At 41.1% G+C, this 26,083-nt stretch overlaps 1 protein-coding gene across 2 annotated transcripts in view; it reads right to left on the bottom strand.

The window, feature by feature from the left end:
• Positions 1-2,841: 2,841 nt before the first annotated feature.
• The window catches only part of PANK1 (pantothenate kinase 1), a 55,471-nt gene continuing 32,229 nt past the window's right edge, over positions 2,842-26,083 (bottom strand). The window contains exons 3-7 of one of the 2 annotated variants that reach the window (XM_064595004.1): positions 17,804-18,057; positions 13,051-13,227; positions 12,425-12,548; positions 8,396-8,521; positions 2,842-5,099 (exon numbers count right to left, since the gene is read on the bottom strand). In XM_064595004.1, the coding sequence (XP_064451074.1) occupies positions 5,040-5,099; positions 8,396-8,521; positions 12,425-12,548; positions 13,051-13,227; positions 17,804-18,057 (741 nt within the window). In that variant the 3' untranslated portion in view covers positions 2,842-5,039. Of the gene's footprint in view, positions 5,100-8,395; positions 8,522-10,703; positions 11,060-12,424; positions 12,549-13,050; positions 13,228-17,803; positions 18,058-26,083 lie in introns of those variants that run through there. The other variant, XM_064595003.1, reaches the window with a different exon arrangement.

The following is a 26,083-nucleotide window of genomic DNA, read 5'->3' on the forward strand; positions in this document are numbered from 1 at the left end:
AAAATCCAGTGTCAATATCACAAGTAGATTTAAAAAGTGCTGTGTGTCAGACTCAGTGTGCTCTGGAAACCACGAAATGACTCTGGCCATGACAAAAGCATTGACAATAAAGATTCGAGTGAACAGCTTAAATAATATTGTTTTGTGAAATAAGTGAGTAGTAAAAAGGGGGCATTATTAAATTAATCTATTGTTTCACATAACATATGATTTTAAATTCATACAGGAACTAAATTAAATATTCTAAGTAAAATAAAAAGAAAATGAATTAGTTCTCAGACTGTTTCCCAAAAACATCCTTCATTTTCATTGAGGAGGTAGTAATGAATGAAAGCAAGAAACACCTGAGGGTCATTTCTCAAGTGCTGAGGCCATGATTTCATATTTTTATCTCTGCCCAGCTTACTAAGGAAGTCCCTTACTTTCCTCTCTGCCATATCACCCTGTTTCTTCCCTTCACAGCATTGATCACTAACTGCTATTTTCCTGTTTATTTGTTGGCTCATGTCCTCATGAGGATGGAAGCCCGATGGAAGGAGGGACTTTGCTGTCCTACGACTGAATGTCTCCCGAAAATTACCCAATCAACGCCTCCCAGATCATAAGCATTCAGTCAAAATTAAATCGGTGAAGAGTGAATCACGAGCACCTGGTAGACCCAGTAGAAAATGTGCGTTAATTCAATTTTCCTCACAAATTTGGGGTCAGCGGATCACTGGGAGGAAAAGAGCCTTCTCTCCAAACAATTCTGGCAAGGAATAGAGTTAATGGTATCACTGATGTTGAAATCTTCCTAGTCACTAAATAGAATCATAGCAGGGTTTTAGCTATTAGCAGCCTTGGTCCTGTGGGAAAATTCTCAAGACCTTATATAACCCTCTTAGTTACAGAGAAATGTGGTCCACTAAGCAGCTACTGTATGAGATTGGACACAGAGGAACTAAAATAAACATGATAATAAAAATGGTGTTATGTATTCAAAAGCACAATAACTAGTTTGCTCATTAACCTCAGTAGGACATTTTGCTCTGTTATCACTTTGAAGCCAGATTAATTCTAGCTTCACTTTACTTAAAACCCTTTGATGGCTCTGCACTGACTACAGAAAACACCAGAATCTTTAGCATGGAATATGAGTCCTTCCATAATCTGGCTGGTTTCCTCTCTCCCAGTATCTGGTTTCTCTCTCACTAACCAAGGCTCCAGCAGATGCAAACAGCTTCTAATTCCCTGAATAACGTGACTACTGTTTCTTCTCTCAATGCCTCTCTCACCCTGCTCTCTCTGCTTGGGAAGCCCCCCTCTCCAGGCCCACTTGGTGGTCTCCACTCATTGGTTAAGACTCTATGGAAACTTCTCGAGCCCTCTCCTCCAGGAGAAGTGACCAATTCCTCCTTCATGTGCAGCCTTTACCCTCACGTACAGACCTCATATTGGGCCTGGCCCACGGCTACTCCCCAAACTGCATTTCCCGTCACTCTTCCCATTGTTTACTCCACACACACTGGAATTCTTGCAGTTCCTCAAAACCTTCATTCTCATTTGCCAGGAGTAAAAAATGTTCTCCCAGGTGTGTTCCCAACTTCATCTGACTACTCAAACGTCTCCTCTTGTAGGAGTTGTCTTTGACCACTCTACCAAAGAAGTTTCTTCCCTTCCACTTTCTAAATACAACTACCTCCTCTCTAGCCCTTTACCTTACCTCATTTTCTCCTTGTAGTACTGATCTAGCATGATCTACTTTGTGATTATCTGTCTTCCTTCTAGAATATAAGCTCTGTGAGGATGGGTCTTTGTTTTATTCACTGCTGTACATATTGGTGAATGAATGAATGACACCCGTGACACTTTACAACCTGACCTGGTTTGAGACCTGTCTCCCTTGCTGAACAGCAGGGGTTATAGCCAATTCCTCTTGGTTTCCTCAGCTCCTTCCTGGCACAAAGTAACTTCTTATTCCTTGTATGACCGGATGATGTCAAGCACAAATTACCTGTAACAACAGTTCCCAACAAAGGGACTCTGAACCCATATATACTACCTAACCTGAAGAATACAACCATAACCTCCACAATCCCTTTATCTAAAATTCTTGGGACCAGATTTCTTTCAAAATTCAGAATTGTTCACTCCTTAACACCCCTAGTAGGGTCTGGGGCAGTACCCCGGAATCAAACACATTAGTAGCTTTGCAACAAAACATGCGAAGAATCCTACAGAGTATGATAAATAATGCTCAAGTCAGCTTTTTCTGTCAAGTGACTGTAAGGATACATTTTAAGAGTCTGGAATTTTGGAATTGTGGACACAGGGCTGTGGACATGTACTAGCATAGGGAGATCTGTATCCCTGTGCTAAAAGAGGTTCCCCACATTCTAGAAGGTTAGTTATCACTGATTTCACACGTTAGTTTAAGACATCTATTTTTCTTTTCCCGGTAGCTACCATTTACTATTTGCCAGCCTTTGTGCTAAGCTCTTTAAACATGGAGGTGAAACAGTTTGCTCTATTTTATGAATGAGGAAGCTAGGGTTTAGAGAGAGGGTTAATGCCTTGCCCACACAGGTAGGCAATGGCTGAGCGAGATCCACACTGAAGCTGTCTCACAATCAAAAGCCATGCTCGGGGCACCTGGGTGGCTCAGTCGTTAAGCATCTGCCTTCAGCTCAGGTCATGATCCCAGCGTCCTGGGATCGAGCCCCGCATCAGGCTCTCTGCTCGGCGGGAAGCCTGCTTCTCCCTCTCCCACTCCCTCTGCTTGTGTTCCCTCTTTCGCTGTGTTTCTCTCTGTCAAATAAATAAAATCTTTGAAAAAAAAAAAAAAAAGCCATGCTCTAGACTACCTGACCATCTTGAATTCACAAGTTCAAGATAAAAATTCTTTAGTCTTGTCAAGTTTCTTCTTAATGTTGAGCCAAAGGAAAGTCCCTATGATTCAAGTGAATGTAAAAATCCTCAGGCTACAAGTTACTCATTATAAAAAAAGGCTGGCTATAGGTAGCCAACATTTACTGATATTTGTATAGTGGAAGAATTGATTTCCTCAGCTAAACCAACATCTTACGCATTTGCAATGAAAGATCAAGTGATTCCAGATAATTAAAAAATTATATAATTACATTAACTTGCCCTGATTTCTTTTGCAGAACCGTAATCCAAGGTCTACTATTACCTGACAGAGGAGAGTAGGACTGATAGAAGGGAATAGTCAAAAAAGGCACTAATGTAGATCACATGTACATTTTTATACTTATCTTTTTCAAGAACATCTTAGTTGCTTGAATTTTTTTAAGCCAGGTGGAAGTTAATAAAATGTATTTGTGATGACCAAATTTTGAAAAATTTTTTGAATTACCAAATTTAGTAATAGTATTTTGGCAATGAGTCAGTTGTATAAGAACAATAAAGCTATTTAAAAAAAATCTCTGCATAGAGTTACAGCTTCAGTTGAAGACACCCTTATAGGAAAGCCTCAAATTGTGAAATGTAGGGTAGCAAAAATACAACACATTCATTTTATGGTACAAAAGCAGATAATATGGACATGAAGATTAAGAAATGAAAATAACATATACACTAAAAACATCACAACAGAAACAGGCTTTATTTCAACCAGACAAGTGAACACTTCAATTAACATCACGTTCTTCAAGACTTGAAGATATGGCAATTAAAGATGGTGCTCAGGAGGCAGAAAAGGAAAGATTCATCATGGAGGAGTTGCACTGCCTTGAAAAATCCCTTTCAACAATGTGCTCAATTCAAAAGATTAATCAGTTCTAAATCATTAGACCTCATGCGTTTCAATATTTGTACAAGACTCTCATTTGAAAGTTACCCATCAGTTCCAATGACATCTTTCAAAAAAGACAAAAAATATGTATAGAGATCAGTATCATGATTTTTTTTTTAATATTAGAAACTGGGATTGAAATACAGTTTTCAGTTTGAAATATTTCAAATGAAAAAATGTTAATATTTAAGATGCCTTGTTACAAAGCTCCTATGTACATACGTGTACAAAACAAATAGGTATTATTACCTGACACCTCAACCCATGACTTCTCCCTCCTCTCCCAATGTGAATAGTTAATCTACTGGGAGACTTTACCTGGGAAGTTCCAAAGTCCTGCATAAGGATTTGCTGCCACTCATAGGCTGGGCCTGAGTGAGGACATTTCATCAGAGAAACATTTCAATTTAATATAACCTAACAGAAAATAAATCCAACAAAACATTGCATATTCGTAACGGTTAAGACAAAATTGCATATCATTTTCAACTTTTGCCTGACTCATAAAATTCATGAACACTTTCAGAGTTTTCTCATCAAGGGCACTTTCGAGAGCTTTCAATCTCGTGCTTAACTTCGTATCGAGTTGGTCAGCACCTTGATTGATACGAACAATTAGGTTAAAGAAAGGTATTGGGGAGGAGAGGGAGTCATTTGAGGACAGAAACAGGGGGAAGGACTCTCTTTCTCCATAAGACATTCCAACAGAAAAAAAAAAAAAACCAAGACGAAAAAAGGCATATAAACAAACAAACCAAATTGTGTTCACAGTAAAACATGCCAGATTTGTAGTTTCATTTGAAACCAACAGCAAATCATGAAACGTCATGAAGAATATAAGTAAAGGTAGAATCTCCTAGAGTCATTACTAAATGAAGTTAAAATTACCACACGGATCAGTAAACCCCAGAAGAAAAATAAACAGCACTTACATTTCAGGTCCTTCCTACACATCATACAACTTTTCAAGGTTAATGCATAAAATTCGTAGGTTTGGCCTCGCTGCACAAACTTTTTTTTTAAAAAATACAGTATACAGAAAAAACTCTTGTATTCCCCATTTTGAATCATCAGCTCAAAACCCAAGAGTAAAAGATCAGTTAGAAGGATTTTAAATTATTTACAAATCCAGCAGGTTCATCTGCCATAATGGCTTGGCTTCCGTCCCACAGCGGCATCTACCTCCTCCGGCGGCAACTCTCAGTTCTCTGTTCTCACAAAAGGTTCTTCCGTCCACTGGTCATCACTACTGGTCATCAGTCATCTTGAACAGTTCCAGCAGCGCCCCAACAGCCCCGAAATAACCCTACAAAAGCAATAGGAAAACTTGCACACGATGATCTCTAAACAGCCAAATGCTTACTGTGTTTAATAATTCTAGGAATGCTGCTCCCTACTGTTGTAGGTAAAAAAACCTTAAAAGCTGAACTCTGCCATGCTCTGTAGAGTAATAGTCATAATATTTATTAGATATACCTGTTTTTCTATCTTAAATAAGCTAACGGCTGTAAATAAAGCGCTTAGGGAGATGCCATGACTGCTGGGATTGGTAGAATTACAATGATTGCATTTTAATCTGTGCCATGGCAAAATTCATACTATGAACCCCATTTCACTGATGAGAAATGACAGGTACTAAAGTAAATTTCCCCTTCAGGGTCACACACTTGTGCCAGGGCTCAACCCCAAATCTGTCTGACTTCCAAGTTGAATCTCACAGATGAGAACTCAAAGCTTCCCTCAGCAGATCTTGGAAAGGCATCTAAATCAGCAGGAGCTGCACTTTGCTCATCTGTAAAATAAAAGCCCATGTTTTTGTGAAAGTGCAAGGAACTGAAAAATAAAAATGTTTAGAGAACTTGGTTTCCAAAAGGTCTGAGACTCCATGCCTGTTCCCTGACTCAAGAGTCACCAACCCGAATGGGAGGCCGCTTGCCAGGACTGGCAGTTACACGACGGGATCTCTGCCTCGGTGGCTGCCAGCTAACATTTCTTGAGGCCTCATTATATGCTAAAAATAGTTCTAAGCACTTCACATGAATTTATTTAATCTCCACAATAACCTTATGAGACAAATATTATTATCACCCCATGTTACAAAGGCTAAAACGAAGATGGAGAGGTAGGGTCATTGTCTAAAGACTCCTAGTCAGTCAAGAGGCTGTGTCTTCACTGCTTGGCTGATGACTTCTCAATCCTGTTAGTTGAATGAATGAGACTCCGTTGAGTGAGGACTCCTGAGGCAGGACAGGAAAACCATCCCACCAGCGCCTCCCCAAAGTTCTCTCTCCACAGTATCCTCCAGGAAGGCCTGCCTAAGCCAGACTGAATCTAAGAACGCAGAGCCCTTTCTGAGAGATCTTTACAAGGGGCTGTAAAAATGCTCCACTTCCATTGGCTACAGAGACCGAGTTATGACACGCGCATAACAAAGCCAAGCCACAGTCCATAGAGGCCTAGGATTGTACAAGTTAACGTAGGTGACTGTGTTTTTACCTACAGAAGTGAGTTTCCCCAAAATGCTGGATCTCACTCCCTATTTTACACCAACTAACTCCCCATGTGACCTCGTGGATGGCTTTTAATCCCTGATGGCTCCCAGAGTTTGTTTTCTGCCTTAGTTGAAGAGAATCTGGATTTAGGCTTGCCAGATAAAATATAGATAAATGCCAGATAAAATAACTGTGTCCTGTATTTTTAATCACTAAATATGGCAACTCTAGCTGAACTGGAACAGTGGTTTTTCTTTTTTCGTTTTAATTGCTTTTTAAAAGCTGAGGTACTTTTTCCTTTTTCAAACAAAATCTTACATGGAAATGATAAATAAGTAGGTAAAAAGGGAGGTACTCTGGTTGGGGGGAGGGGAGGTGAAAATTCTGGGACTCCATTACCCTTACCCCCCAAAAGTTCTATGGCTCCATGCTTTAAGCCTGCTTAAAAAAACAGGCTTTCTTTAGTATTAAGTTCTATCACTGGGCCTTAACTATTTAGTATTTAAATTCCTATTGTTTTATCTGCATCAAGAAAACAAAACACGGGCCTAGGAAACTCTAAATAACTTGTAAATACATGGGCAGCTTTTCAGATAAATAATTTGGTTTGAAGATGAGAAAAATGCCAGAGTAGTTATTCATTACAAGTTTGTGATACTAGTTCTCTCAAAGTTTTTTCTACTACAATACACACCAGGGATTAGGGACCTGCCCTGATAAACAGTTGCTCTCTACAGTACTGATTTTAAAGAAGGTGGCAGAGGAGGTAGGGAAGAGAAAGGTCCCTCACTTACTCTTAGACATTTGATTTATGGGATTGTAGAAACTTGATAGAAGGGACTCTCTCAACTAACTGATGTTCATATCCTCTGCAGACAGATTGCTAAAGCCTAAGGACACCAGCCTCTCTGGGCCAACAGGCTCCTCTGAGCAACCCCCGCACTTCTGTTCTCACCAATGCAGTTGTCTGCTTGCCAAGAGTCAGCTGTGTTTATCCTCAGATTTGTTTATGACAGTTTTATGTTAATGTCATAATCTAAGTTAATACCTAAACCAATAAAAAGAGTACAAAATAAATTGGTCACTTCTATGAAAATCCAGTTAAATTCTCAAAAAAGATTGAAAAAGGCAGTCACAAACCATTACTCTCTACTTGGGTGGATCCCAATACACATGAAAGGTTGAGGGAAAAATCTAGAAGGATTGTGCAACCAGAGTGCTTCATAGGTGTCTTTAATCTCTTGATCCATTTTAAAGAAATAAATCAGAAATCAAAGAAGGCATATAATATTTGTGGATTATGAAAAAAAGGATAACAGCAGAACCCATGGTCAAAAATAGGCCTTGGTCCTACATCAAAGAAATTGATGAGTGAATGAACATTTATGTTTTATGTTAAAATAAAATGGTTAAAGTAGAGAGGTATTTTTTAATGATTACTCATTTTAGCTGATTTTTTTCTTAAATTTAAATTTAAAATTTTTTTAAGATTTTATTTATTTATCTGACAGAGAGATAGGCAGCAAGAGCAGGAACACAAGCAGGGGGAGTGAGAGAGGGAGAATCAGGCTTCCTGCTGAGCAGGGAGCCCCATGCAGGGCCTGAACCCAGGACCCTGGGATCATGACCTGAGCCGAAGGCAGACGCTTCACAACTGAGCCACCCAGGTGCCTCTGATTTTTTTTTTTTTTTAATTAACCAGCTACCAGTCCTTATTGCTGGAGAAAAAAAGCTTCCATTTTATATATAGTTCTTCTTTATCCTTTGTATAAATGCAAAGTTTAAATGGCAACTCTTTCTACTTGACCAATTTTAAACTTTTTTTTTTTTTTTTTTTTGACAGAGAGAGAGAGAGACAGCAAGAGAGGGAACACAAGCAGGGGGAATGGGAGAGGGAGAAGCAGGCTTCCCGAGGAGCAGGGAGCCCGATGCGGGGCTCGATCCCAGGACCCTAGGATCATAACCTGAGCCAAAGGCAGACGCTTAACGACTGAGCCACCCAGGCGCCCCTCTACTTGACCAATTTTAAAACTGAGGGACTCACTCAACAGTTAGACAAAGCCAAATACACTCCATGTAGGACAGCTAAGTCCATGCAGACTTGACCTACCTCATGTTCCAAAAACAGAGCTTTTAGCTGTCCTTTGGACCAAAAATCCATTGCATATGCTAGCAGCTTCATGGAGACCATATTGATTCTGAGAAAGTTCCCAACAAACACAACTCTGTCAATATTCTGGAAAAAAAAATTAAAGAACAATTAAATAATGGTATAAAAATAGCATTTAGTAAAGACCCAATGTTCCATACTTCACTGTACTCCCAGGACTTTGCAGAATCAATTTGTTTCTTAAGTGAAATTATTTCAGCATTTCCACGATGAAGTAGAACAAACTTCACACTGCATTCCAAAGAACAAAAGGGTGAGATTCTGGCTCGGTGAGGCAGTGACTTATATTGGGCTTATTTGCAAGTGTTATGTCAGATTGACTTAGGCCTGATATGAAATTCAGCTACCAATACACATATAAAATTTTAACTGGAGTTCAAGTTCAGCTAAATTTGCCTTTGCATTCCTTTCAATTCCCCCAACTTCCAACTATAAAATATTATAACCAACTCATAAATAAAATGGCCCTGGCATGGGTTATTCATCTAACAAGTTTGCTCAGTTTGCTCTATGCCAAACACCAGAATACAAAAAGAAACAATTCCCAGTCTCTATCCTTGGGCTATATGGTGGACAATCCTGTTTGGTCAACATGTGGGTTGAAATATGGTAACGAAAAATACATCTAACTTTTGTTGACATGGATATGGATTTGCATTCTGCACACACACTTAACACTGAGCTCAGCCTGTCTGCCACCCACTCACTCACAGAGCCAGTTGCTATGGTCACTTATGTCAACGGAAGGGAGTCCCAGAAGCTGGCATTCTTTTCTGTTCAGTCTATCAAGAGTCATCAGGATCTAGGGATATGGCCTCTTAACTGTCTCAAGTTTTGACAATGTAAATTGATAAGCCCATTAACTACTGTGAATATTTTCTATGGGTGGAGGTGTGGGAGGTGGTTTTAATAAGTTTCCACAAATAAGAATGGTAGCTACAAACTGCCCAGACTGAGATGTGACAAGAAACACTCAGAGTAAGTAACTCAGATTAAAGAAGAATTTAATTAAATTTAGGAGTTTTGTTTTTTCCCCTAAAACAAGGGAGTCCAACGTAGGACTTCCTCAAAGCCCCAGGCCTGCATTAGTCTGGTAATGAGCCAGAAGGAATAGAATGGCAATAAAAGCTGATGGACATCCTTTATTTCAAATAAATTCCAGGTGGGTCAAAGATATGACTGTGGGAGAAGAAAGAAAGAAAGAAAGAAAGAAAGAAAGAAAGAAAGAAAGAAAGAAAGAAAGGGAAGGAAGGAAGGAAGGAAGGAAGGAAGGAAGGAAGGAAGGAAGGAAGGAAGGAAGAAAGGAAGAAAGAAAGAAAGAAAGAAAGAAAGAAAGAAAGAAAGAAGGAAAAGAGAAGAGAAGAGAAGAAAAAAAGAAAGAATAAAGGAAAAAAAGACTAGAAGAAACAACAGGAGAATTCTTTTTTAAAAATAACATTGAGGGAGGGAAAATATAACACTCTCATGTATTATCATGTAAAAAAGCATGAGGCAATGTTTCCAGAAGTACATATTGAAGTATGTAAGGCAGACTGATATAACCTCTGGGATTTGCTTTCAAATATGTTAGCAAAAGAGAGAAGAGAAGGAGGAGGAGACAGGAACAGAGGGAGGAGGAAGAAGAAAACAGATAAAGCATGTGTGGCACAGTTTTGTTAACTGTTGATTAGGGTTAACGGCTATAAGGAGGTTCTTCATACTATTGTGCTCCTTTACGTATATTTACCAATTTTCATAATAAAAGGTTGACACACAACCAAAGCAAGACATAAAATAATATGTAGAGGGTAAATTGTATGAGATGTGACTATATCTCATAAAATTGTTTAAAAAGCAAGAATGTGATATAGAGTTTGCTGCCTTTGGAAGGATATGTTTCTGCTATATTGCAGACAATATAGAATAAGACACCAAAATTGAAAATCATCGGCTACCTCGAGCAAGGCTAACATTGCAGGACAGGTGCAAACAGTTACCCACTTCCCTCTACATCCTTCTGGTGTCTTTAGAACTCTGTATTATGTGTTTGTATTTTCTACTCAAAACTGTGAATAAAAAATTCAATGTTGGGCGCCTCGGTGGCTCAGTTGGTTAAGCGACTGCCTTCAGCTCAGGTCATGATCCCAGGGTCCTGGGATCGAGTCCCGCATCGGGCCCCTGCTCTGCAGGGAGCCTGCTTCTCCCTCTCCCACTCCCCCTGCTTGTGTTCCCTCTCTCGCTGTGTCTCTCTCTGTCGATAAATAAATAAAATCTTAAAAAAAAAAAATTCAATGTTGATGGCGAAGCATTTTACAGGATTCCAATAATCGCAGTAAAAAAAAAACCACCTTAGAGTCAGTAAATGTGGTGTCCCTCTGTGCAACAGCTGAGCTCAAGGACTCTCCACTCAGCGAGTCCAGCCCCTCTGCAATGACTCAAGCTTGCGTTTTGACTCTCACAGGAAAACGGCCGCCACTTCGGGCTGCGCCCACAGGGAGCCTGCGCTGGCAGGACGCCAGCCAGTGAAGCCCTTGCGGGAGGTGATCGGTGATTCCTCTCACTGGCCATATTTTCAAACTGCCATTTTTGCAATACTCCAACGATAAATGGTATTGAAATTGAAATCTAAAGTGAAAAATAAAATCCGTTACCCTCCCCCTAAAGTGAATATGATCGTTGTAAAAAGGCCCCCTGCTGGCTCACTCAAGGTCTGTGGAAAGCAGGGGAAAGGGTATCTACCGCTCTGTGGGGCCGGGGACCTTGGGGCTCATTGACCTTTGAGAGTGCACGAGGACAGCCCACAACACACACATTAGTCAGGCGTTGTTTGCCTACTTGGAAGAACTCCCTTTAAAGGTTAATGTCAAAAAATAAATCCCCTGTTAAAATGAGTCCTGTGACCGAAGTGGACTTTGAAAGGCACGTGTCTGGGATACATTCTTTCTTTGCATTTCAGCCTTGCATTTGAACCCCATCTCACACGGGGACATAAAAAGTGGTGACCCTGAGCCACAGACCAGAGACATATTCTACTCAACGTTGTAAAGGAGCGTGTTTCTCCCATAATCCCAGAGCTCCAAGGCAGGACTGGCACTGCCCACCATCAAGATCGCCTCTTGCCCTGTTTAAACCCCCACTGCTCGACCAGGATGGGACAGGAGGCGGTTTCTGCAGAACCTGTAATGTTCTATTTCTTGAGCCGAGTGATGGCTACACAGGTGTGTGTGTGAAAATCCAAGCTGGCTACACACTTCGGGTTTGACTGTCTTCTGTGCTTCTATTAAAATTATCTTTTTAAAAACTCTATTACTGAGGCGACTATGCTTCTTTAACCCTTCTATTACCCGTTGCCTGTCCCAAGCCCTTTCTTGTCTTCCTAACACAACTCAGTGAGAGCTGTTGTACTTTACATGTCTTCTGTTACAGAAAAGGGTTCTAGTTTCCCCGAGGAATTTTGCAGTGTTTCAAAACGCGTTCCCAAAGCTTTGTCACCAGCTCCACCCCTTCTTGTGCCTGGGGCTCTGGCTGGCCTCAGCTGTAGCAAGCTCTCTATGCTTTGATAGCCCTGTACAATGCTGCTTGAACTCCATGCCACAAGGCAACACTGTAAAGAAGCTGAAAGCAGAGAGAATATCGAATATTGTAAGTGGAGCGTTTTACCTGCAATTATTTGCAAGGATGAGCCAGGCTTTCCCTCACACTCCGGTAGGTGGGTGGTAATAATGACGGTCAGAGAGGCTATGGCACGAGTTGTGATTTTACCCGGACTCTGTGGTTGGATGGCTTATCATTTATTATCCAGTGCCTACTTAAAATAAGATGCATATTCTTCTCCATTCCCCAAAACACACCCCTCATGTTCTACAAGATGTGACTAGGACAAAGGGCAGGTTTCCCAAGGATCTATCATTTTGTAAGGGTCAACAGTTTTGCATCACTAAAGATGATGTGTATGAATGACACAAGGCTTCCTCTGGATTAAGGCCTTACCTCATTCAACGCACACATCCGAGCAATGGAGCCAATGTTGTTGGTGATGGTGACCAGTGTGGCTCGGGCGAGGTCTTCCTTGCTGATGGAATCTCGCTTTTCCTTACTCATCATGTTGCCAAAGCTATGTTGGAAATATTAGCGAGAGTATTCAAAATCATCCTCAGGCAGGCCCCATGCTTCCACCAAAGTACTGTGGAAAGCTTTATGAATAACTCTGTTAAAATTTAAACGACCTGATTTGGCTACCATGTTTTACAAGCAGACAGGATTACAATGTGAACGGTTGGTTGCCCTTTTTTTTAATAGGGGCAAAGTGGCATGGCTATTAATGGGAAAAAAATTTTTTTAAATGTTCTCTAGATATATTGACAAGAATGGAACAGGGGAAACTGTTGCAGTATTCCAGAACCTTCTTTCAAAGCTGCCCTATTTTAAGCACAAGCATCAGGGGCTAAACATTCCAATGCTTCGTAAAGGGCAGGAGATCAAGTGTGAGCTCCAATAACCATAGATACTTGCACCAGGCTGGTGGGTCGACACTTTAAAAATAATTAAGTGAATGGCCAGGGTGGAGAGTTTGCCTTGTTCACACGCTACTGCTCCTATAGCTACTTCGTCTCTACCTTGATGCTACAGCAGATCCTTGAAGGCCAAATCGTTCATAGTCTCCTCCGTAAATGTCCTTCACCAGCTTATCAACATTGGTGCTGTCGCCTTTAGCTGCCATTTCCAGAGCTTCTTCAAAGGTCTCACAACCAGTCAGCAAGCAACATAGGCCTAGGAATGTTCCACCTCCAAGACTGAAGGAACAATAAGGTTTATTTTTAAATTTTACTTTATGATATGCCCATCCAAGTCCCCAGCTACATCAAGATCACGAATATGGGTTAATAAAAACAGGAGAAGAAAAACAAAGGGGCACTTGAATTAAAGCGTAGGGTGCAACACAGGTTTAGGGTAGATTGGATTCTTTTTAAAAAAGGGCAGAGGCTAAAAGGGAACATCAAGGAAAACTTGCCCTTGAATTTAAGAACAAAATCAGAGAAAGACTCTCACTGATTTCCGTTGTGAGACCTTCAGCTAGCCGCTAAACTAAGTACCTCGTTCACTCTTCACAGCTATAAAATGGGGCCAAATTCAGGATCTCTCTTATTTGGTTGGTCTGAAAGCAGCAAATAACCAGAGAAATGACTGCTATGAAAAAAAAAATGTAGCCGAATACAAATACTCGGAAAAAGAAACCATATGTACACGAAGTTCACAATGCAGAGCCAGACTGACCCAGGGCTGCTAGGAACAGCCAGTCCAGAGGCCGTATCTTTTACCTTGACCTCGATCCTCTAGCAGACATAATCTCATTGAAACTTCTCAGAAATTTCTAAAAGGAAACCACTGATTGCTCACACACTGGTTTTTTTTTCTGTAGACTATGGAAAAGGTTATTAATATTTTACTTACTACCCAATACTCAAATATAGTAACAAAGGTCATAAAACGGTTTCAATGCTCAACTATGTTTTAAAAAGCTTTCAGTCGCTTTGGGGAAAATTCCCCTAAAACAGTCTTTTTAGACAGAAGTTAATTATGGTAGGTGAGAATGAATTTAGTTGCGTATGAATATCACAGTTACGTGACAGAAAGGAGACTGAGAGTAAAGCTACCACCAGTGACCTCCTGGCAGTATGGACGCGGGCATGGGCTTTACTCTATTTACCACGAGCAGATGCAGATGAGCATATGCAGAAGAGTCAATTGCTCACATCAGTTTGTTCTCAAGCTCCAAGAGCTGTGAGCCCCTGGACTTCCATTCTGAGAGAAAATCCAAGTCAAAATTGAGGTTATTTTGAATTTAAATTTGAAGAAAGAAACTTCAGGGGAAATTATATTTCATGTCAGTAACTGTTAACAAGAAGGTGCCAGATTGTAGACGGGCACAGTTCTTTATACCTAAAGTGAAACTGTATGTAAGAGTTCTTAAGTAGCGATTGTCACAAAAATACATACTTGATGGAAAGGATAGCTCCTGGTGGAAAATTCGGTAGCTAGGCGCCACCGGTGGCAGCTACCCAAAGCCAAGGTGCGGCACCAGGAGGAGCTCAAGAGCTCCATGGACATGACCGCCTTGACAGCTCAGTCACGGGAGAGATGTTGAAATTCCTCTAGGAAAGCTTATCTTTATTTACATTTAACAGGGCGTGTCGTGCACGTTGTCAGGTTCAGTCTGCCCTACAAAGCTCGTGTATTTTAACGGGAACAATTTTGGTTTGCGTGCCCTCGGGATTTGTCTCTGTATATTTTTAAGTCTTTTCTCACCCGTCTAGCTGCTTTCATCCACATTAATAAGGTCTCTTTGAACATCAGGAATTCATATTCATCCAGGCATTCAATAGCCTACTCCAAGCATAGGCAACGGGAGACACTGGCTGACTTAGAAAGAAGGCAGTTCATCAGCTGATGTGTTGGTACGAGTGAGGACGGAAGTGCTTTGTGTGACTGGAAGATGACCGGCGACTGCGGACCACGCATCGGGGCGCGTGGGGAAAGCGAGCATGCATTCGTGTAGCGGGCACGCTGCAGGCAGGAGGAAAGAATGCAGTCGCAGAAGAGCACTTTATTCATATCCTCAACCTGCTAACCGGCATTTAGTCAATGTGGTGCTCTTGCTCACAACCAGACACATCGTTTGTTGCAGGAGACACAGTAAGACCCTCAGCAAATCGGAGACAAAAACATAGGGCCAGAGACAGCTGTTGAATAGCATCATTATTTTTTGAAAAACCCAACAACCTTGTAGTGAGGGATTTTAGGGGAAAGTAGAAGAAACCTTCAATTACTGAGTGCTTGTGCTCTTAAAATAGATTCCAAAACAATGAGATGAGCTGTACTACTCCTTTCACCGAAGTTTCAAAATTCTTTACATTCCTCTTTTAATCATCTGCACATTGCAACAATGTCGGCTGCAAAGTCCTCTTTTTCCTTTGGCTTCTACAATAAAATTGGAGTAGCGTCAATAGAAAAAAAAAAAAAAAAGCGTTGCTCCCTAATCTAAGATGCACTAAAATCACACATAACACGAAACAAACCATTTAAAATCATCTGTTAAAAGAGAACTGCACTGATCTACTGTAATGCTGTGGCTTCGTAAAAATAAAAATGTCCGAGAAGCTAGGGCACAGCCTGATAACAAAAACCCCGGAGTTACACCTCTCGGTTCACAATAACAGTAGCAAACTTAAAGCTGAGGCCATTTGCTTAGATCAGTGATTCCCAAAGTGTGTTCTGCACACTCATGTTCGCGGCTCACCGTCATAATTTGTATCAGTGGTTTTGTAACTTAGATCAAAAGAAGCCTTTGGCAGAGTAACTCTGGTTGGACCAGAAGGGCTGCAGCATGAATAGACGTTTCCTTCCCTTCCCCTGCCTGCGGCAGCCCCCAGAAGGGCTCTCCATTAACCTTCAGTCTGCTATAGCACGTTTCCAAAACTACTCGTTGAAAAGCACTCGCAGGGGAACTTGGGCATCCAGACAGGATTTGTTGAAGATTGCAAAACACTGGTCATTAATGGGCATTTACCAATAACTGGAATTTATGAGCATGATTACACATGTAACAGAAGCCAAACACCACAATGAGCTCATTAGCCGCTGTTAAAGAAGATGATCCAGATTCTTGGAACTTCCAAGTTTGAGAAAATAGAACTGTGATTGTGATTCATGAATTCGCCAAGTGTTAATCAACAAAATGATAAATATCTCTAATTGAGGACAGTGGTTAGCTTGTTGTTACCCTGGGACTCGCTCTATCAATTCAATGACTCCTGGGAGGAAGTCTGAGGTTTCTTCAAAACTGTACTTTAAGGAGGCGATCGCTTTCTAAGGTAAAACCAGCTCGGTTGAAATATTCATTTGTCTTTGATGCTCTTGACAGTCCTCATAAAGCCATGGGTCAGTTGTGACTCTTCTGTGAGCAAGCCAGCTGAGTTTCTGTATCCTCAGTGAGAAAAGGTATGCCCAGGGGCAATTAACATCCTCTACTCTGAACACAGGCAGGATTCAGTGAGAATGTGTGTGTGTGCGTATGCGCGCGCGTGTGTGTGCCCCCACACGCTGGGGTTTCTCCACGGCAGTACTCTATTGACTTTTGAGGGTCAGTACTTTTGTTGTTGTTGGGGAGCTGCCCTGTGCATGGCAGGCTATTTAGCAGTACCCCCGATCTTTAGCCACTAGATGCCATTTGTACCCCACCTCCAATTGTGACAGCCAAAAAAAAAAGTCTCCAAAACATTGCCAAAATCCCCTGGGGGGCTCAATCTTCCCTTCCCCAGTGGAGTCATGGACTGATGCAGACCCGTCACAGGTCATGGACAGACGGGAGATAAACAGTGCTCCTCTCCTAATGGACGACGAGTGCTGCAGAATTTCAGCGCTGGAAATGCCCAAAGAACCTATCTAAGAAACAACCCCCTGCGTGGCACAAACAAGGACACTGAGGCCCAGAAAAGTTACATATCTTCATCTTTTAAAAACAATGGCTTCGATATCATGTCCAAAAGCACATGCCACATGGCACTCGTTCCTTAAATTACTCCTCCAAAAACAGGTTCTGTGGTCTCATAAGCGGGAGAAATACCTCATACCAAATCCTTCGCTTGGAAGTAAGAAAAACTTTTAAAATTATGTTTACACTAGAATTTCTCAGTGATTTCTGACCCCGGATTCTCTGCCCAATGCCAAATTGCAGCTAACAGGAAGCCGAGCACATCTGCCCTTGAGGCGCGTGTGCACTGAAGAACAAGGCACTCTGCCCAGCTGCACTTGCAGGCTGGTTTCCTGTCCGGGGCACTCCAAAATTCCTTGTGAGGTGTGCCAACTATTCCGGCGTTCAGGTGGAACATCCAATTGAGGGTAAAAAAACATTTTTTGGTAAACTCAGTTTGGTTTACTGGTTGGAATGACGGATTATGTCAAGCAATTCATCCTGTGCTAGGCACCAAGGAAATTCCAAAAGAAGGTTTCTTCTGAAGCCCTCTCTGACCATCCCAAACATCCTTACTTCTGGATTCTATTTTCTTCCTGTCCCCGCAATTCATTTGGCACTTACCACGTACTGCCTTTTGCTGTGGTGTGTGCGATCCTTCTTCCCTCAACCTGACCAGTTTCCAGCAGGCTAAGGACTAGGTTTTATGACCCTTTACATAAATTACCCTCTTACTATTTTAACATATCATGCAATAAATCTTTTTTGGTTGGCTGAGAAGGGTAAGATCTTTCTTTGAAAAATGTGTTCGATACACATAACCTTTGTATAAACTGGTCTTCAAGGAAGAGGCCTGGGTTTAGGTACAGAAAGGTTCTCCTAGTAGAAACTGTGTTTACCTGGTCCCTGTAACTCTTTTATAGTTGTCCTTGGAGTACACTGCTAGAATGCTGACCCCTGAGCCCATGTTCACCAGCAACATAGGGTATGGGTTATCAAGGCAGTACGGCTTTTTTTGACACAATTCAGGATTTGTGGGATTTTCAAAATAGTAACATTCCGGCTTGCCGTTGAAGCCAACGGAGTCAACGTAAAGCAGGCCCTGAATCAGACAGTCCAATTCATCCAGTTTATGGAGCTGCAGGTCAGCAATCTGAAAGAGAACAAAACCTCGTGAGAGAAGCTATGATCACCTCAGGGGAAGCCCCAGGGGCTTTTAGCTGGACTGAACATGTGTCATTAACTGTAAAAGCATGAAAACATCTTTAAAACTCCAAGTTGTGAAACCCTGTGAATCATTAGTGGCTCTGACAGAAAAGCAGCCTTTGTCAGACCTCATGTCTACCCACAGTGGGAACTGAAGGCCAGGAAGTTGCCTGGTCGCTGGAAAAGCATCCAGGAGCATGTGTAATGGGTTGAATTGGTAGCCCCGGAGAGGTATGACCAGGTCCTAATTTTTAGGACCTATGAATGTTACCTGATTTTGAATAGGGTTTTTGCAAGATGTGATTAAGTTAAGGATCCTGAGATGAAGAGAACATCCTGGGTTATCTGCGTGGACCCTAAATTCATTGACAAGCTTCCTTATGAGACACACGGGAAAGATCTGATGGGCAGAGAAGGCTGTGAAGACGAAGGCAGAGACTGGAGTACTCCATCCACCACAGGCTAAGGTGTGCCCACAGCCCCCAGAAGCTGGAAGAGGCAAATGGAATCTGCCCGAGAGCCTCAGAAGGAGGTGTGGTCCTGCCAACAGCTTGATTTTGGTCACCTCTAGAACCATGACTGAATACATTTCTGTTGTTCTAAGTCACTGCGTTTGTGGCCATTGGTTACCACATTGTGGCCACAGGAAACCAATACGGCGTATCACTAAGACCAGGGCTCTCCCGCAGGGGGAGGAGAGTGAGAACATTCTGAAAGAAGGAAGAACCCCACACTTGCCCACACACACGGTCCTGAGTGAGGCATGGTGAGCCTGGGATCTGGGGGCAATCACCTTTGAGCCCACAAAACCCAACTCTCCTCTTCCCAGGCCTGGGCTTTGCAGTTAGATAGACCTGGCTTTGAATTCTAGCTCTAGCACTTAACTGAGGGATGTGGGGCAAGTTATTTAACTTGAGAAGCCTCAATTGCCTCTCTGTAAAATGGGGATATTATCCACTGCACAGTGTCGTTGTAGAGATTTCGTGATAATAATATATGTACAAAGGGCTCAAAAAATGTTGGCTCTTTGATGAATAGCGGGGGTGGTCCCAAAGTGTCTTTTCATGCTCCTATGAGACAAAAACTCCCATTCTCCCAGGTATAGGGGGAAAAAAGTAAATGGGGATGAGTTGGCTGTGGGGCAGCCTTAGGGGAGAGTGGCCACTTTGCATCCTTAAAAGTTTAATTCATGGTCCCCGAGAGGAGAATTATTGCTGATCCAGATGTCTGGGTTGATGATCATTTCCCATGAACAACAACAACAAAATAATAATAATAAATCTAATAATCACCAACACGACACAAAGCCAATGAAGGAAGATAATTTGTAAGATCTAACTTAAACTTTTAAAGAAATATCTTTGAGAAAATAATAGCTAGTATTTGTTATTCATTACACGCCCAGAACTTGTAGTAGATCATTTAATTTTCACAAAATCCTCTAAGTAGATGTTTTACCCTCGCTTTATGGGTAGGGCTTGCAGAGCCTAAATAACTTTCCCTAAGTGATACAACTAGCAAAAAGCTCCCAGGGACTCGCTGTTCTTCTCTTGTTTTCATAATGCATATTGCGTCCGGGATCTGGAAACAACCTAAACAAGTACTATACTTAGATATTTTGCCAAAAATACACACATATTTGCAACAAAAGTTAAGAGCTGGAAGAATACTCTTGACTTCATATCACTCATCTGAATTTCCCATTCAACGAACTCCACTAAATCTATACTTAGAGAGCAGAATTAGTTTGAATAGGTTACCAGCAAGGTGGTACAAGTTTTCTTGATACAAAGAAACAATCATTCTGGGTTTTTTTTTTTTTTTTTAATTTAAAGATCTAATTGGTTCTATTCAGTGAGTCATGAATCAGACAGCATACCATCTAGCAAGTAGAAAGGAGGTCCCCAGAAACCATCATCCTAAATGACGCTAGCTGATAAAGTAAATCTATCTCATAAATGATTCCAAACATTTCCTTTTTTACCGAGTGAAAAGTTTGAGTGAGAAGCAAGTAATTACACGTTTTAAGCGGGTAATACTTTAGGTATAGAACTACCTGGAGACCTGAAAGATGGCAGTGAGACACAGCCATGTAAATGCTGTTTTTGTCCTCTCCATTCCTCAGCCCTATTAACCTCTTCCACTTATAGCACTAATCACATTCTGGTTCATTTTCTGGTTCATCAGGTGCCCCTGAGCACCATGCTCCAAGGCCTGGCCCATAATAATTGCTTAATAAACATCTGTTAAGTGGGACAAGGAAAGTTACCACTTCTTGGATCAAACCAAACTGAAAAGTAGAAATTTCATCAGCCAGTCGTGGGACCATAGGTTAACCCGCTTAAAAATTAATCAGGGGTCCATCAACAATATCAACAGCTCATGCCCAGGGCCAACATCACAAACACAGACAGAGACACACTGTGTCCAGCGGGACATCCTGAACCTATGCTGTGGAAAAAGAAAAACCTATCAAGGCAAATAAACTAAGCACACACAACTTTGATCTGAAAGGAAACACTGTTATCTCAAATTCAGTTTCAAATAAAGTGCCAGCAGCAACCAAACATCTCTGCTATCCGTTTTACTGAAGGATAGATATTTCTGAAGCCTGGGTCATGCATTCCCAAACAGGGAAACAGAAACATTCATCACTTTCACGGAGACCTATAGAGACCTCCCTTAAAAGTCTTCACCATCCAGAGAAAAGTCCAGGCTCCCAAATGTAAGCAGTGAGTCAAATCATAACTTGGAGAGTCACAGGGGCCATCTGAAATTCAGAACAAGATGGGAATTACTTCTCACACTCTGAGAAGTAAATACAACTGAATAGACTCAGTGGAACATTCAGCACGCTCAGATCCTAGCTGTGGAAACACACTCTTTCTCTGGGCTTAGCTTTCTTTCTATCAGGGGTAGCAAATGCAAATACCTACAGGAGACAGTAAGAAAACATAAAAGAGCAAAGCCCTGGGCTAGATGTAATGTAACAGAACACACACAGAGGACAATACATACATATTTGCAATTCACCTGCAGCCCATTGTTGCCATGTCATAATGAGGACTCAATGTAATTAATTAGCTGACAGCTATTTAATTTTTTTTGTAAATATTGCAGGCCAACCAAACATATCTGTAGGCTGATGCTGATTTCCATCCTATTAATTTTATATATATTCTAATGCTGATCTCTATGATGGGTCCTAAATGATGACAGATCTGAAATATCAGATTCAGCATGCAGATGAAGTTATAGCTCATGTGAACATAACCTTGTAACCAAGATGTGCTGGTAAATGTTTAGCAACCAGCTCTCTGGGAGCAAAAGCCTAGTTTATAGCATTTACAATTTCTGTGGTATAATTGCCCCCATGATGGCTAATTTCAAGCTACCAACATGATGTCATTAAACACAGAGTTGGGAAGACATGCACACAATGGGCTCTCTTAAGCCAGTAGGAACTGGCCTCAGCATCCCACTGCTTGTAAGTCTCCTTAGCACTTTTAGAAAATATGGGTTCTGCCAATTCCTAAATCATTAAGCTTTAAATCACTCCCCAAATATAAAACCAACAAACCTCAGCTTGTCCTAAGACTCAAACAAACTCTGTGTAAATAATGGAAGCTAATAAAAAACTATATGGATCTCATCTGTAGGACTTCAGGCAAGGAAGCTATTATTACTATTACGACCCATTTTGCAGATGAAATATATCACCAGGGGTCAGTGGGTTAAGTGACCTATTCTGGATCCCAAGGCTAGCAAGTAGGGGAAGAAGCAGAATAGAAAAAATTTTCAAACTACAACTGTGATGAACTCATATGGTTGTGCCTAGTACTAAAGTCACTCAAGCAAGTGTGTGGATGCAGTGGGGTTCTCCAATTATAGGAGCCATCAGAATCACTCAGAGGGTTTGTTCAAACACAGATGGCTGGGCTCCACTCCCAGAGGTTCTGACTGTATTTCCAACAGTATCCCAGGTGATGCTGATGCTGCTGGTCCTCGGACCACACAGTAGTAGGCGTTGAAGAACTGGGATGAGCCTATGACCCCAGTGAGAACAGTCACTGGATAAGGTCACAGAGCACCTGCCCTAGCTAACTCACAGGGCTACCTTCAAGAATCAAATGAGACGCCTGTGTGAAAATGTTTTGGATACTGTAAAGAACTATACACATGGGTTCTAATTATGTGAGAAGTAAAATAATTTGGGTCTTCTTATCTCAAGTTGAAATGCACTAGTCCACTAGTCAAAACACTATTTCCACACTGAAGACTAATTTGTAGAGGGAATTCAGTGATTCTGGTATGCTAATATTAGAAAAAAAGATGGATCCTAAACACAAGGCATGTTCAGGATACAACTGTAAAAGGTTGTCCATATGTGCTTCAGCTCAGTCTGTCAAAAATACTAATTAAAGAGTTAAACAGATAAATCTGGTAAAAAGCTATCCCAAGAGATTCCATAACTACTCCTATGAGGGCATTCTATGGACCTGCCCCAAACCAGTTATATTACCCCCCTGTAATTGAGAAATAAGTCACCAAATTGTATTTCAGAAATGAATAAAATATATATCTGTATGATACCTTACACTTTCCAAGGTGCTTTTGAGGACACTGGCTCCGTAAATCATATTGGAAGTGGCAGAAAAGGTTATCTTACTAAACAGAGAATAATTTGCCTATAAAATAGTTGATTCTGAATTACAAATTTCACTCAGGGCTCTTTTCTGTTCCCAAAGGAGACCTAGAAGACCTGAGAGAGATGAATTTCAAACATATTCTGTGAGTGAGAAATATGACAAAACCTCAAAGACGGCTTCTTCCTCCCTGCACCCAATGATAAAGAGGCCACAGACCAGCGGTCAAGAGTCAAGCCAGACCCAAGTGGAGAATGACATTGTCTACCAAACCTCATGCTGCCGCCATACCACGAATCAGTCCCTGGATTCATAACAGGAACCAAGCTAATAAATGTTCTTGAATGGTCCATTTAGATGTAGAATTTCACATATCCACAACTGTCCTCCTTCCTCCTGATAATTTTCCAACTATTCTTAACTTTTTTAGATTGTTTCCTTAGAGATTTCTGGCTTAAGAAAGTCCAATTCTTAAGTTCTCACACCTTGAGAAAAACATAATAAAGCCACCAGAAGATCCTTTTCTGTTCCCTAAATCTCATGTCAACCAAATAAGATTATTGTTACATCCCGTTTGTTAGAGGATAGGTCTTTTTTGAAAAGTAACTGAAAGAGTCACTGAACAAAACTCACAAGGAAGGGGCGCCTGGGTGGCTCAGTCGGTTAAGCGTCTGCCTTCGGCTCAGGTCATGATCCCGGGGTCCTGGGATCGAGCCCCGCATTGGGCTCCCTGCTCCGCGGGAAGCCTGCTTCTCCCTCTCCCACTCCCCCTGCTTGTGTTCCCTCTCTCGCTGTGTCTCTCTCTTTCAAATAAATAAATAAAATCTTTAAAAAAAAAACTCACAAGGAAAAGTATCTATTATAATGAAGAGCTAGGTGGACAAAAAGGATGATTTTTTTCCCTATGCATTCTCTATTAGAATACTTTGCATTTTAAAGAATACTCCTGTTGAAGTTAGGAAGTGTAGCTGTGGATGAAAATATTAGATTTAGTACATAAAATATTCTGGTGGGTTCTTCAAAAACAGAACTCACAGAATAGAGACAGGGGATAGACAAGTCTTCCCCTTGAGGATCACTTTCTTCAATGGTGGGATTCCTCATTGGCTTATCACTTTCTTAGACCATTTGTAGTTAGATTAGGTTTTTCTTTTGTGTCCATTTTGGTGTATCATTAATTCAGAAGGCTAATTTTTGCCAGTCAGAAGTTTAAGTGATCCTAAATGTTAAAAGAAGCAAAGAGGAAACAAGGAAGGAAGAGAGGAAAAGAAGAAAGAAAGAAAGAAAGAAAGAAAGAAAGAAAGAAAGAAAGAAAGAAAGAAAGGAAGGAAGGAAGGAAGGAAGGAAGGAAGGAAGAAAGAAAGAAAGAAAGAAAGAAAGAAAGAAAGAAAGAAAGAAAGAAAGAAAAAAAGAAAGAGAAAGAAAAGAAAAGGAAAGGAAAGGAAAGGAAAGGAAAGGAAAGGAAAGGAAAGGAAAGGAAAGGAAAGGAAAAGAGAGGAAAAGAAAAAGGAAACAAGAAATGTAGCTTTGTTCAGTTGAAAGTCTTCCACACAGGAGTCTAACTTAATGCTTGTCTCATGGTTTATAGCTCTTGTATATTCAAAATTGGATGAAGACTAGTTGACATTATCTGAGAATTAAATATATTCACTATAAGTGAAAAGGATATGGTCATTAGATATAGCAATTACAAACTATTCAGGGTCTGCTAAATGTCTTTTAGTTAGCTCTAATTACTTAGGTTTTTAAAATACACTTCTGCAAAGCTGTATTATACCAAAAACAGTGATTTTATACAATAACAATGGCAGGACTTTAAAATATATATATTAGTATATATATATTTATATATGTATTAATATATATATTTATATATATATTAGTATATATATTTACATACATAAATATATATAGAATATGCACTGCTTTATTTTGTCAGATTGCTTAATATATACAGTAGTAAATATTGATCATTTATAACCAGGTTTCAATTTTCTATTCTGGAAAGGGGAAGAGGGAAGGGCTTGGGATTCAGCACACCTAAGGGTTTTAGCACTTACTGTTCCCTCTGCCTAAAATACCCTTCCTGGGATACTGGCCTGCTTTACTTCATTACTTCTGGTTCCTGCTCCAATGTTACCTCATCACACTAAAACTCTCCCAACCCTTACTATCCCCCTTGCCTTGCTTTTTTTCCCCCCTTCCATAACATATCCCATATATACATACACACACATAGGATATAGTGGTATATTCTGTATTTCTATATTCGTTTGCTTATTTAATTACTGACCGTCTCCCCACACTAGAATGTACGCTCCTGGAGGGCAGGGGCTTTGTTTTGTTCGTAACAGTACTTGGCGCACAGAAGGAGCGCAATAAATCCTTGTTGGGTGAGTGAATGAAGGCCTAGAAAAGAGGATGAGAAGACCTATCCATCGTCGCACACTTTGGCACTTAGCATACTGACAGACAGGCTACGGGAAGAGATCAATTCTGTCTTCATTTTGCCTGAGACTGAGCGTGGAAACAGAAGGCAGCCCTTTTCCTTTCTTTTATGGATGTATGCCCCTAGCTAGCCAGGCTGTTTGGCAAATACTCCGGACTTACTCCCTGCTCCAATCTATTCATTAGGCTCCAGCAGCCTGCCTGAAGAAGTAGAAGCTTCTTTATCTTGGTTATTTTAAAATACGACCTTTCTCAGTTCAGAACCTTGAGAAACACACTTGCTCACAGCCAACATATATTGAGTAACTTTTTCCCAGAACATTACCCCGAGGAGGAACGGAGGCATTGAGGGATGTTGCAAAATGTCCCAGGTCACCTGGGTTCTTGAGGCTCCCTAGTGGAGATGCCCAGATAAGGTGACCTGGGGAGTTCTCAGCACTAGGGCTGGGTCAGCATATTCTTCTGAGTCAGAACTGAGCTGAGACCCGCTCTTACTAGGAGGCACTGCTAGAGCCCCTTAATCCCTCCTTAGCTTTAGTTTCTTAATCCATGGCGCACAAGAATGCTGTACTTCCTGGTCTCCAAAGGTGACTTCAGGTTCTGATGTTCTAGAACTCCTCCCTTCTCTCTGCACTTTACTGCCACCTTTTTGCCGATGATAATACTGAGGGCTCCAGGGGGGAATGTCTCACCCAAAGTCACCCAGCTAGTTCAATGCTAGAATTCAGGTTCAATGCTTTTCCAACCATGAGCTCAAATTTAATTTTCATGCCCCTGGATCTCAGCCTTTTCAGTTTCAAAACTCTGATCATTGGGCCCCTTTGGTGGGAAAAAGATGCCATGGATCACTCAGCTGAGAGGCAGTGTCAAATTCCACTG

Source organism: Mirounga angustirostris, unplaced genomic scaffold (assembly GCF_029215605.1).
Source record: "Mirounga angustirostris isolate CCGP_5_RB_7025 unplaced genomic scaffold, mMirAng1.0.hap1 SCAF_6, whole genome shotgun sequence".
NCBI classification, from domain to species: domain Eukaryota; kingdom Metazoa; phylum Chordata; class Mammalia; order Carnivora; family Phocidae; genus Mirounga; species Mirounga angustirostris.